At 43.5% G+C, this 14,874-nt stretch overlaps 1 protein-coding gene across 1 annotated transcript in view; it reads right to left on the reverse strand.

Moving 5' to 3' along the window:
- The window catches only part of LOC134957936 (complement factor H-related protein 4-like), a 717,700-nt gene that overhangs the window by 375,005 nt on the left and 327,821 nt on the right, over window positions 1–14,874 (reverse strand). The window contains exon 11 of the mRNA XM_063940187.1: window positions 13,775–13,915. Within this exon, the coding sequence (XP_063796257.1) occupies window positions 13,775–13,915 (141 nt within the window). The remainder of the gene's footprint in view (window positions 1–13,774; window positions 13,916–14,874) is intronic.

A 14,874-nucleotide genomic window follows, 5' to 3' on the forward strand; every position in this document is an offset into this window, starting at 1 on the left:
CGACCAGTCGGGTCGGCAAGGTACGTAATGTGTGAAAAATATGGTTCACATACAGAGGTTTTATGTGATGAATGGGAGAGAATGACAGTGCATGACGGGGAGAAATTCCCAAGAGTAGGTAGCTTTAGCCCAGAAGTGTTGCAAAATTTAAGGAGTAGGATATGTCTCATTAAATCAACAAAGAGACGAATCCAACATTATGATTATTTGCAGTTATGGCAACAGGAGGGTGAAATACAGAGAGGATTGGCTCTGGCGGCGGGATCTAATCCTATCAAGAAATTGATAGCGACGGCCCCGCCGCCACCATACATATCAGGAGAGAAATTGGTTGCGGAGAATGACGCATTAGGGTGTAACAAACAAACACTTAGCAACTGTGTAAATGTTAATAAGTTAACTAATGCAAGTATTAACCCGTGCAAGTTGTACCCTGTTTTGAACTTTCCCCAGGAGTGTGATCAAGAGGACGAATCGGCAACAATATCAGCGCTCTCTCTAGCAGCCACCATAGCAGAGACAACAGTAGGCACGGCTCCACCCACGAGATTAGTAACAAAAGCCCCTAGCGGAGGGATAGGTGAGGTCGTATCTACAGGTAAGTACGGCACCATACACTATGCTGAAACCATTTCACCACAGGCTGTAGAACCTACACAGAGTGATGTTAGTAGACTTAATCCTGTTAGGGTAATAGCAGTGCCAAATGGGAAAACTGACACGACAGGAATCACACCTGTTAGGAACATTGCCATGTACAGCCCATTTTCCCGAATGGAATTAAGAACCATAGTGTCCGAATTCCCTGATCCTAGAAAAGACTTAGTTGCTAGCCAGAAATACATCAGAGACCTAGGGAACACTTTAGAGCCCAATAACAAAGACTGGCAGGTATTGCTGAGGGCATGTTTACCCTCCAATGTCGACGCAGCTCAATTTTTAGCTGACTGTGGATTAGATCAGGATGTACCTCTTACAGATGTGTACAACAAAGATAACGTAAAAAGAATAAGTTTACAGTTAAAGGAGTATTTCCCAGCGGTAGTTAAGTGGAACAAGATTTTCTCCATTAGACAGAAAGAGTCAGAAACTGCTGCAGAATATTTTCACAGGGCATTACTAGAAATGGCAAAATACACAGGTATAGAGGACATTAAAACAAACATAAACCATCGAGAAGTAGCAGTATCTGTACTAATGGATGGTTTAAAAGAGACATTAAAGACAAGAGTACAGACCACGCAACCATGTTGGCGAGGTCTGTCGGTGGCTACTTTGAGAGAGGCCGCAATTGATCACGACCGGAATATCACCCGACACAGGGAGTCACAAGGTGATAAGTTAATGGCCGTAAGTATACAGGCCCTGACCACAAGGCAGCCTTTGTATAAATCACCAAACCCTGTGGGTAAGTCAAATGTGGTAACTTGTTTTTCATGTCATAGACAGGGACACATGGCACGAGACTGTAGAGTGAAACATTCACAAAACTCATATCAACCCCCTAGACAACGACACGACACACGACATTGGGAGCAGGGTCCGCAGAAACGGAGTTATGAGCCACATGCAGGGGAAACAAAAAGATACCCCCCGAACAGAGACTGGCAAACTCCTGGCAGTTCCCATTTAACCCCTTCACAAGTAGTTGCTGCCAGCGGGATTCAGGGAGGTCACCATACCCAATAGGGGTGTGGCCATACCTGGAATCTGCAGCCAGTAAAATTGATTGCAAATCTTGGAAGTGAACCCGAAATTGCAATCAATGTAGCTGGTAAATCATTAAACTTTCTTGTAGACACAGGGGCGGCCAAATCAGTGATAAATTCGACAGTGGGCATGAGAACCACTGGTAAGACAATTCCAGCCATAGGAGTAACAGGAGTAGTCCAGCACTACCCTGTTAGCAAACCAGCCGAGATTACAGTAGGGCCGTTACATACCAAGCATTCCTTTTTGCTGGCTGCATCGGCACCGACTAATCTCCTGGGAAGAGACTTATTGTGCAAAATGGGGTGCGTCAATTATTGTACTCCTGAAGGTGTATTCTTGGACATACCTGAGAATCACGCTCAGGAAGTGCAAGACATGTTAGACTCCCCATCAAAATTAATGTCACATACCATTATGACAAATAGGACTCCATCCCAAGTAGAAGAAATGACATCCCAGATACCAGAGTCACTTTGGACTAAAGACGGACAAGACACTGGATTGATGGCAAACGTAGCTCCAGTAGTTGTACAAGTAAAAGATGGTAGGATAGCTCCAAAAATCCCACAGTACCCTCTGAAGCCAGAGGTGGAGTTAGGAGTTTACCCAGTAATAGAGCGCTTGCTACAACAGGGCATTCTGATAAGAACGTCCAGCACTGCCAATAGTCCCATCTTCCCTGTGAAAAAGAGTGGGGGGAGGGGTTACCGGCTAGTGCAGGATCTAAGGGGGATTAACAAAATAGTTGAGAGTCAGTTCCCCGTAGTGCCAAATCCAGCTGTCATCCTTATGCAAATCCCTCCCACTGCGAAATTTTTCACTGTTATTGACCTCTGCTCCGCTTTCTTTTCGGTACCTCTGCACCCTGACAGCCAATATTTGTTTGCATTCACATACAGAGGAGTCCAATACACATGGACTCGATTACCACAAGGTTTCATAGACAGTCCAATTATATTTTCTCAGGCTTTGCACGATTGTTTACAGTCTTTTCAACCAGAGAGTGGATCAGTATTAATACAGTACGTGGATGATCTACTACTGTGTTCTGATTCATTGGAAGCATCCCTGAAGGATACGAAACAGCTCCTGTTTCATCTTTCAGACACAGGACACAAGGTTTCCAAAGACAAGTTGCAATTATGCCAAACTAAGGTAAAATATTTGGGACACTGTCTAACACAAGGACTGAGACACCTGACCGCTGATAGAATTCAAGCAATTAGAGACATGACTGTGCCACAAACCCAGCAACAGATCAGAACATTTTTAGGAATGTGTGGGTATTGCCGTAACTGGATCCCAGGGTTTTCCATTCTAGCGTTACCTTTGCAGGAGATGGTCTCCTCAAACAAACCTGATCGGATTTCGCATACAGACGAGTCCGAGTTGGCATTTGAGAGAATTAAACAGTGCCTAACGCAGGCACCAGCATAAGGTATGCCAGACTATGGGAAACCCTTTGAGCTGTACGGAACAGAAAGTGCTGGTTGCGCGGCAGGCGTCTTAACCCAAAAGCACGGTGATGCCAGCAGGCCAGTAGCATACTACAGCGCTCAGCTAGACACGGTAGCGCGATCCCTCCCCACATGCTTGCGAAGCGTTGCTGCGATAGCATTGCTAGTAACGAAAAGCGAAGATGTAGTGCTAGGTCACAACCTCACAATTCATACACCACATGCAGTGTCAGCCTTGCTAAATTCTGCCCAAACCAGGCACGTCTCATCAGCGCGGTTTACAAGATGGGAATTGGCACTAATGGCCCCCGTAAACATCACCATAAGGAGATGCAATGCATTAAATCCTGCAACATATCTCCCAGGTGTGCCTGGACAGGCACAAAGGGTGGAGGATGAGAGTGGTGGGAAAGGAGAATTTAATACAAAGGAGGACACACATGATTGTATGGAATATTTGACCCAAAATTTTACCGCAAGGCCTGACATCAGTGACAACCCACTGGAAGATGTAGATCTAACTTTCTACACGGACGGTAGTTGTCACAGACAGTCAGACTCGGGAGACTTGTGTACTGGATACGCAGTCGTAGATGACCAAGGCACCATAGAAGCGGAACCGCTAGGCCCACCTCACTCAGCCCAGGTTGCTGAACTGGTCGCCCTAACCAGAGCATGTGAATTGGCTAAGGGCAAATCAGCCAATATCTACACCGATTCTAGATACGCATTCGGGGTAGTCCATGATTTCGGAGCCCTATGGCGCCTCAGAAATTTCATGACGGCAGCTGGTACACCGGTAGCGCATGCAGCTCACATCAAAAGGCTTCTAACAGCGATACAGGAACCCGACAGAGTGGCTGTTATCAAGTGTAAAGCACACACATATAGCCAAGACCCAGTATCACTTGGTAACAGCCGAGCAGACGAAGCAGCTAAGTTAGCAGCTGGGACCCCCAGACAGACAGACACCACACAACTGATGGTATTTAATACCATCAACACACAGAAGTTGTGTGAGATGCAAAATTTGTGTTCCACACAGGAAAAGGCAGTCTGGAAGGCGAAGGGATATGGCCAGGAGTCCTCAGGACTCTGGACGGATGGACAAGGTAAACCGGTGGCCCCCAGAGCATATCTCCCATGTTTAGCTGAGGCAGCTCACGGGCTGACTCATCTGGGCAAGGAAGGGATGTGCAAGTTGGTAAGAGCATATTGGTGCGCCCCAGGATTTTTATCTCATGCAAGTAAGAGAGCAATGTCATGCCTTACATGCTTGAGAAAGAATATCGGAAAGGCAATACCAACAGAACCATCTCATATCCCACCTACAGGCGGTCCTTTTCAGGTAATACAGATTGACTTTATTCAATTACCCCCTTGTCGAAATTTGAAATATGTACTTGTTTGTATAGATGTATTCTCAAATTGGGTCGAAGCATTTCCTGCGGCCACAAATACCGCCATGTTTACTGCTAAGAAAATTGTGCAGGAATTTGTATGTAGATATGGTATCCCTAGAATAATTGAAAGTGATAGGGGTACCCATTTTACAGGTGATGTCTTTCAAGGAATGTGTAAGTTGATGGGAATTGATAGCAAGCTGCACACTCCATACCGTCCACAGGCGAGCGCGAAGGTGGAAAGAGTGAACAGCACTATTAAAAATAAACTGAGCAAAGTTATGGCAGAGACAGGATTGACATGGCCAGAAGCTTTACCCATTGTACTGTACAGCATCAGAACCACTCCCAGGTCCCCTCTTAATCTGTCTCCCTTTGAAATCTTGTTTGGTCGACAACCGCATGTTATGATTAACCCTCAGGATGATTTGAAGTGTAACAATGAAGTGACTGTAAAGTACTTGATTAACATGAGTAAACAGCTAAGGAATCAAAATGATAATTTGAAGTTGGTGATTCCTGATTTACCAGATAGTAATTGTCATGACATTGAACCTGGGGATTATGTAATGATACGGAATTTTCTACGCTCAGGTTGCCTTATTGACAGATGGGAAGGACCATACCAAGTCTTATTGACTAGCACTACAGCATTGAAGGTTGCCGAGAGAGAGACTTGGGTTCATTCGTCCCACTGTAAGAAGGTTGCTGATCCAGAGAGGTCCCGTGATAAGGAACAGACGGTAGAGGAAGTTGTATCACTGGAGTGTCTGTTCCAGGAGGACTGAGGCGGCACCTGAGCATCGAGAATCACAAGATCAAAAGCAGTTGTCGATCCCCTGTCCCCTTTTATTGTTTTTCTCCACTTCCCATTCCCCCTCCCTCAAATTATTTTTCCCCCTTCTCATTCTTCTTCGTTTCCTCCTGTAAGATGGACTTGCCCCAAGAGACTGTGATCCGGATTTTCCTGTTGACCATGATGTTGACCAGAGCAGTCTGTTCCGGCGAGAGTACCATGGAGGTCGAGAGAGGTTCTGGAATGGGTTCTGATGACAGAGATGGAGGCGTAGTTTTCCGAGAACAACATAATCAACAAGCAAAGGCGAGTATCAGAAAACGATCCGATAGCATTGACCATAGAAGGAATTGTGAAGGATTGTTAGCTGAAGAAAACTGTATCTGTAGGCTCTGTGACAATGTAGTTGAGGATGGATGCATCAAGAAATGCCAATCCAGTTTTAATATCCACATGGACCGGCATCCCTTGAGTGACTATCACTCCTTAGTGGGTAGTGTGTTAAATCAAACAGATTGTTGGGTATGCTCTCAAGTACCTCAAGGTCATAGCAAATCAGGACTAGTACCATTTCCTTTAACGATAGGGGAGGTACTTGAGCTAAGTGGTGGGAGGCCGGTGGACAGGAGGTTAATATCTCCAGTCCTCCTAGTTTGAAGCTCCACCAATATCATGTGGATAGATCCCTCATATGTTTTAACATTTCCAATCCCCGAAAGCCGGGAAATTGGGAAGTGTCATGGAGTAACCAAACCATGATCTTTTCATATAGAGCAGATAGAATGCCGACAGATACAGAGCTTATACGCCACATAGCCAGTAGAGGAAAATCTTTCCGATATAGGTATACCCTAGGAAATAGGATTACGAGAGTTGGAGAGGTATCACCAGGATACTGTGCACATATCGTACAAGCTGATACGTGTACTAGACAGATGGGAGAATTAGGGTTAGGAGATTTCACATGGAAGATGTGTAATATGGTTATGTCCTACTCCGTCCCATATGTTCTCCCCGATGATGCATATTTCATATGCGGGAGGAAGGCGTATAAGTGGCTTGCCCCAAACTCTGAAGGATTGTGTTATATTGGAAAAGTATTGCCTGAAGTAATGACTGTATCACATGCCAAAATGAAAGATATACACCGTGTTGCCCAAGCTCCTTATACTCACACCCATTACGAGCACGTAGTTAAACGGCACCTGATAGGAAGAACAGAGCATCCGGCCTCTGACATGATTCATGAACCCACCGGGATTCAGTTTCTAATCGCGTTAGACATCACTCGCACCGCCAGAGGAGTGTTGAATTATAAATACATAACTGCGCTCGCAAATTTGCTAGACAATATCACAGAAATGTATGATGACACGTTTAGGTATACTGGAAGAGAACTTCAAGCTTATAAAACAGAACTAGTTCAGCATAGAATGATTCTCAATTATCTCACAGCAGTAACAGGTGGATATTGTGTCACACTGGCAACGCAGTACGGCGTGAAATGTTGCACATATATTACAAATAGTACCGAGGACCCGGTCGAGGTCATAGACCAAAAGATGGACGATATTCTCCAATTGAAGTGGGAATTTCGCAGGAGACACAATTTCACCCTTGCTGCTGTGAGTAATGAGCTGACTGGTTGGGTGTCATGGTTGAACCTGCGAAATTGGTTCTCCGGTTTAGGAGAATGGGCTCAAGGAGTCATAGTGGATGTAGGGAAGTTTCTCCTATGTATCTTAGGTGTTATCATAACGATTGGCTTGATATTTAGATGCGGTCAGGCTTTAACGAAGTGCAAACGAAGTACCAGGGTGATGAGTTTAAGGAGTGAGGAAATTGTAATTCCAATGGATTTGATTTATGACCCAAATGTAGAAACAATGATGTGATGAAAATGCGATTTCTACGGTCCGTTTCTTTCACCTGTTTTTCCGTTTTCTCCAAGGTAAAAAGACCCACTTGGACGAGGAATTTGATGATCCTGTATACAGACAACTGATGGATTAAAGAAGAAGTTTTGACAACCTTATACACAGATATTTGATGAACTTTGCCATAGATCCCCAGTTTCCCTAGAAATTTTAAAATTACGCTAGCCCAACACTTTTGTAAATCTATGGACATTGACAAAGCTTTTTGCCCACACGCCTTTTGGCAAAAGCACAAAGAAGACTGCATTCAACAGACACCGAACAAGACTTCAACCGACAAATGTTCATTTACCTGACATAGAATACCACTGCATTTACCGTAATTATGTCTTTTCTTCATCTCTACAACCTTCAGGTAATTACACACATAGTCGATAGGGAATACAGGCACAGATATCAGCAATCACATATTCCCCCATTCATGTATCATCAACTAAAATGTGCTCCCCATTTTGTTACAACCACAGCCGAAAAGAGCTCGGTAAAGTTTGACAGCCCATCCACAGACCCGTACCACGGGATAAGAAGGAATTCAAATGTATACTTCGCAATGCCTCGAAGCTTGATTTAAAACACGTACGGCACGATGATACATGACCCCCAAACACGGATTCATACACACACGCTTCTGCTATCTCACTAGGTCATACCCTTTTCCTACCTTCTCCTCTCCTCCCCTACCCAACCATGTAAATGTATTAACCCCTGACATATATTTTTCTCTTTTTGAAATGTTTTAGGAAGTGGCAGTTATTGTTGACTGCCAAAGGGTGGACTGTCAAAGTCAGAAAAATATCACGATGCACACTGCCATATTTGCACCTCATACAGGTCCGCGCTGCGCATGCGTGCGCTCTCCCGTGCGTGCGCATACTCGCTGTTGCGGGCACCCGCGGGCGCGCAGTATGTGCATTTACGGTAGAGTTCATGTGTTCGTAGCGTGCGACTCAAACGTTACATATTTTCACTATATAATGTATTTTGTAGATTATGGTCCCTTTGATAGATTCTGAAAGTTTAGTTAATGTAGCATGTTCGTGGACAGAGAAATCCCTCTTTGTTTGATACGAAGGGTCAGACAGGAGTAATACAGTGGTGTTTAGTATCCATCGGAAGAGTATTTAATTAGCAATATTCCGGTGTTGGTTTGAAGCGGATTAATCGCTCGTGCGAATAGTTATGGACATAAGAAGTTTATGTCCATTTACTATTATTTGCACTTACTTATCCATGCGGCGGGAAACCTAGTTTCCCACCCACCTGAGCAGTTGGAAATCGTCACAGCCCACCTGTATGAATCAACCTATGACCTTTTGTTATAATGCGAGGAGGAATTCCTGTGTCCAATGAACAATGAGATTGTAGGGACCATTGAATTGTATTGTGTGTGGGGCATAAATAGACAAGCCGATCACATCCAGCTCACTCTTCAACGGTTCTCATTGCTGAAAATCGGGAGCTGGATGTCCAGAGGCGCATGCGATCGTTCCCCTTTGTGCGTAAGTTTTTCTCCGCAATCATATTGTCTTTCTTGTTATTATGGGCCATATCTCTCTCTCTCTCTCTCTTCTCCTTTTTCTTTCATTTTCCCTTAAAACGTAATAGTATTGTATTGTATTTAATGTGTAGTTACCTGGTTAGTTAGTCTATGTTATATTGTAGTGTATGACTTGTAATTGTATTATTCTTTTTCAAGTATAACATTCATATTAGGCGTTAGACCCTAAGCACGGTATTTGTGTATTTCTTATAGTGTTAAGTATTCTCAGAGCGTCGGTGACGCTCGAACAGCTTTTAAGTTAATCAGGTTACACGGTGTTGCATCTACACTCAATCTCTGCACCAAGGTTTACTGCATAATACACTGTTTTATGGTATAGTTACAAAGGTTTAACATTGTGAGCGTCTGCGCCGCTGGTGATCTCCTCGTGGTCTCGAGCGTTCGCATCGCTATAGCAAATCATTACGTTAGTCGGCAGCCAATAGTGTGCCTGCCTGTGATCTCTTGGCCGTGAGCGAACGTGACGCTTGAGCGTCTCGACCTCGGCTAAGCGATTGCTACGCAACGTGCATACCCTTACGGTACTCCATACGTCAATAGCGTACAGTGTTCTTAGGCCTCTTAAAGGGTTTTAAATAAGATAAATATTTAGCTTTATCAACACAAAAAAAACATTGGCACTTTGTGAATCAAAACTGGGACTCTCAGCGTGGCAGGCAGAAACCTTCATCACTAGCCCACAACACTGCAAGGAAGATTCACAAGTTTATGTGTAAAAGTACTGCAAAGAGCAATTCCTTCCCATTGAGGTTCGCTTATGTCGTCAGGGAACTCGGACACTCATTTAGTGCACTATACATACCATAAAGTCAATGAGCTACATTATTCCTTTCATACATTAGTTGCGTCTGCATACACAAGTGTTTTACCACGTTCATTTGCATCTGTATAAACTATACACACAGTGATTTGGCATTCAGGAACTTAGGTAGGAGCTTTTATCTCTCTCTATTATACATCAAAAGATTAAACTTGCTGCTGTACGTTACAAGCTGTTCCTGCTACTTAGTACACTAATAGAACATACTGTACAGAGATACTAAGGACAATGAGTTGGCATCCAGGAACTTTGAGGGATGCTTTAATCCCTCTCCATTATACTAAGAAAGATTACAATGGAGAGAGATAAACGCTCCTCCCTAAATTCCTGGATGCCAAATCCCTGTACTTAGTATCGCTGTACAGTATGTTCTATTAGGGTGCTAATTAGCTGTTCGTGCTAATTAGTACTCTAATAGAAAATACTGTACAAAGATACTAAGGACGGTGATTTGGCATCCAGGAACTTAGGGAGGAGCTTTTATCTTTCTCCATTATACATTGAAAGGTTAAACTTGCCACTGTACGTTACAAGCTGTTTGTGCTAATTAGTACACTAATAGAGCATACTGTACAGAGATACTAAGGACGATGATTTGCCATCCAGGAACTTAGGGGGAGCTTTTATCTCTCTCTGCTATACTTAGAAAGATTACAATGGAGAGAGATAAAATCTGCTCCCTAAGTTCCTCGATGCCAAATCACCGTCCTTAGTATCTCTGTACAGTATGCTCTATTAGTGTACTAATTAGCACAAACAGCTTGTAACGTACAGTATGTACAGTATGTTCTATTAGTGTACTAATTAGCATGAACAGCTTGTAATGTACAACACAGATTCTCTAACGGCAACAATCTACAGTACTGTGTAGCTCGAACAGTTAGTTGTGTCAGAATACACTAGTTTATATTTACTGGTATGTCAATAGGTGCTCATTACCACTGTGTATTTTAGATAGCGAATGAGTCGCTCCTGCAGATTTACCCTGATTTGTGTGAAACCTGTGTGCACCCTTCCTTTGAATGTTTTACAATGGATTACACAGAAAAAAAAATAAAGTGAATGTCACAGGAACACACACACACACAAAAAAAAAGATTGGCACTTTGGGAATCGAACCCGGTACTCTTTGCATGGCAGATGGGAGCCTTCATCGCTAGCCCACAAAACTGCATGGAAGATTCACAAGTTCATGTGTAAAAGTGCTGCAAAGAGCGATTCCTTCCCATTGGTGTTCGTTTATGCTGTTAGGGAACTCGGAACGCTCATTTCGTGCATTGTACATACTGTAAAGTCAATGAGCTACATTGTTCCTTTCACACATTAGTTGCATCTGCATACACAAGTGTTTTAACAAGTTAATTTGCATCTGTATAAACTATACACACAGTGCTTTGGCATCCAGGAACTTAGGGAGTAGCTTTTATATCTCCCTATTATACTTAATACTACGGGATTTGGACGCTCACATATCCCTAATATCAATAGACCATACTGTATCTGTAACATGTTCCTTTGCATCTGTATATGCTGTGCTATTTGCATCTGTACTGTATATACTGTTATAGACTGTATGACATACTGTAGCATAATGTAGCGTAATGAGACGCACCAGTAAAGTAGTTCTTACGCTGTAGTTCAGTATTGTATTTTAAATGGAGACCACACGTATGCGCATTGGTGATTTTAAAAAGCGACATCTGGTGGATGATCTTAGGTATTACACTCAAAGGTAACGCCAAACGCTCTGTGCGCCTCCCTTCGACTAGGCGCGCCTCCTTGCGCCCAGACATGCTGCGTATGCCCGATCGCGACTAATGCCTCAGTCAGGCTGAAGTCTCGTGCGCCTCCTCTCCCGGCCCCAGCAGGGCAGTTCCTGCTGATTTAGAGGGTCTTTCTAAAAGTGGGCATGGCCATGGGGGTCCGTGATTAGGCCACACCCCCAGCTTTCTCTGGGCCCGGCGATCTGTGTGCAGCCCTGCCTTCTCTTGCTGGTGCAGGTGGATCTCTAACAGCAGCCATACCATGGTGCCCGGCCAGGAAAGAGAAGGTAATGTTTGTGTCAGTGTGTGTGTCAGTGCATTTGACAGTGCGTGTGTGTGTGTATTAGGGCTATCTTTATTATGTGTCATCTTTCTGCCTGTGTAAGGCTTTCTGTTACATTGCTCAGAGTGTGTCTAGCATTGTGCATCTTCCCTGACTATTGAGGCACAGAATAGAAGTTATTAAAAGTACAGGATGAGACTAAAAGAACTGGTGTGCAATTATGATGCGCGCATGCATATTCACGCAAACGTTGGCTGCAGCTATTCACAACACAGCATTCAGTGCAGCTTGCCGTAATGCGTATACTCGTGGGTACGCACTGCGACAACAATGAGGCTGGCTACATCTGTAGTGGCGGTGCTAGGGTCATCAAATTGATTAGGGCCAGCTCTGGGCATAATGTGAATTTGGCTCATACCGTGTGACATAATATGAATTTGGCTCATACCGTGTGGCATAATATGAATTTGGCTCATACCATGTGGCATAATATGAATTTGGCTCATACCGTGTCGCATAATGTGAATTTGGCTCATACCGTGTGGCATAATATGAATTTCAGCTCATACCGTGTGGCATAATATGAATTTGGGTCATACCGTGTGGCATAATATGAATTTGGCTCATACCGTGTGGCATAATATGAATTTCGGCTCATACCGTGTGGCATAATATGACTTTGGCTCATACCGTGTGGCATAATGTGAATAAGGGGCACTGCTGTCAGTAGCTGGTGAGCATGGGGACATGTGTGACAAATGCTGGGTCCTGCGGAGGTGGGGCCTGATGGCATAGAAAGAGGTAGATGTGGCTGTGATGGCACGTGTATATTTTAAACTGTACTTGTGTTATATTAAAACTCAAATGTTCGGCCCCCTAAGTCTCCCATACTTTTCAGAATATCCCACTCAAATTTAGGGTGCAGGTGCTTGGGGTGCAAGGGGTGGGTTGTGCATATGCACCTAGGCCCACCACTCTCTAGTTCTGCTGCTGGGTCAGAGATCGATTGGGGAAGTGTAAGCAGCGATAGGCTGCAGCAGCAGTTAGGACTCAGGGTTATGCCGTAGCGGACAGTCGGTATCGGCCGGTGGTCACACCATTCTGTTTCATTTTTATTTCTCTGGGGTGTATTATATCTACTTTATTATTAGGAACTAGGAAGAAATTAAATTAAGTCATGTGATTTTACTGAATGTAAAATAGTGCTAGACATGTCCCTGTGTGGTGCTAGACTCGCCCAAAAGGTGGTGCTAGACACGCCCCTCCTGCGGTGCACCCCCTAATAAAATTAGCTGCGCACGCCTATGTCCCTATTCCCTGCAACCTCTCTGTCCCTACTCCCTGCTGCCTCTCTCTGTCTCTACACCCTTGCTGCCTCTCTCTCTCTCTATGTCCCTGCTGCCTATCTATCTGTCCCTATGTCACTGGTGCCTCTGTCCGTCCCTAAGCCCCTGCTGCCTTTATCTGTCCCGACATCCCTGCTGCCTCTCTCTGTCTCTATGCCCCTGCTGCCTCTCTCTCTGTATCCATACCTCTGCTGCCTATCTATATCCCTATATCTTTCCTGGCACTATCTGTATCTCTGTCTCTGCTTTCACTGTCTGTCTCTGTGTCCCTGCTCTCACTCTCTAAGTAACTTCTGCCACTCTCTCTATCTATGTCCCTGTTACCATTCTCTCTGTAGATCTGAGTTGGGGGTCCCCTTAAACATTTTGCTATGGGGCCCACAAAGTTCTAGTTACGCCCCTGTTTGTATGCCTATTTTTCATAAAAATCTGCATATGTATTTCTTGTTGTGAACCCTTGTAGATGTGGTTCTTTATCCAATGTGAGCCTTACTGTTTATTTTACTTGTGTGTATATATTTAATAGGTACAGTAAAGATTAACACTGTTGCGGCATCATCATGGAAAATGTGTCCCTGAAAATAAATTTATTATAGAGAATAGATTGATATTTTAATCAGTAAATTAGTCTAATGCAAATCCTCCATGCTATATTGATCAGAGTATTAAAAAGTATTAAAAACATATTACTATACCTTCACAATCAGGCAGTGGGCCAAAGCCATAGTAGAAGCACTGAGTGAGACCAGAACCAGATGGTCTTTTCCCAGAAGGGCAGCTAAACTTGATTCTCTGTCCACTAGTATATTCTTCTCCATGCCATGTACAGCGGATTTCTAAAAAAAAAACAAAAAAACAACAACAATTCAAATGGTTCCTATAGAGATGTACACTGGCCCATTTTCGCTGGATTTAGTTTTGTGCTAAGTCTTCATTGGGTTTTGATTTTGCCAAACCCCCTTCACTTGTTTTAGTTTTGGATCTGTATTTTTTCACAAATTGATAAAAAATTGCTAAAATGATAGGATGTGGGTCTTTTTTGTTCCTACGTTTTTTTTTAGCCTCAATAACATTCATTTTCAGTAATATCCAGTCAACTTTGACCACCCACATCTCACAATATTTATAGAATCCAAAACCCTTGAGAATCTGACTTCAGGAGGATGACATTTTCCATCAAACTGGAATCCAAGCCTTGGGGGAAAACCAGAGCCAGGGCTAGGGTTAACTCAGAAACTGGAAAGTTGGGATGAGGCTCAGATTCCAGGTAATCCAAATCGTTCATCTTTAGTTTCCTCATGGTTTATAAAGCTGTGATTTGTACTAAGAAAACCATGAGAGCATGATGGCTTGTTGAAAAATAAAAAATGTATTCCTTTATTAACAGCAGCCACAGCAGAATAAAAAAAAGTTCTGAAGAAATACAAGTTCAAACCTTAAATACACTTATCTTCAGCAATGCCAGAATGAACATAAATACAGATTCAGCCTTAGAACAAAGTAGGAAGTATAAAATAATTACTATGGGCAAATAATAAAAAAATATTATTTAGGTAGGACTCCTCATAAGGTAGAATTCAACAGAATTTACAGCTATTAGTGAAATATGAAACACATTTTAGGGCCTGCTTCTGGAATAAAGCAAGAAAGAGCAAGTACAGTAACTGTACACCTGGACAAACCATGTTGCAATGCATGGGGTGCAAATACTAGAGATGAGCGGGTTCGTTTCGAACGTCACGCTCCGAGCCAGTATCCAAGCCCGGCTCGGGACTTCCCACCAGAATTGGATACC

The sequence above is a fragment of the Pseudophryne corroboree genome, chromosome 9 (genome assembly GCF_028390025.1).
Source record: "Pseudophryne corroboree isolate aPseCor3 chromosome 9, aPseCor3.hap2, whole genome shotgun sequence".
Lineage (NCBI taxonomy): Eukaryota > Metazoa > Chordata > Amphibia > Anura > Myobatrachidae > Pseudophryne > Pseudophryne corroboree.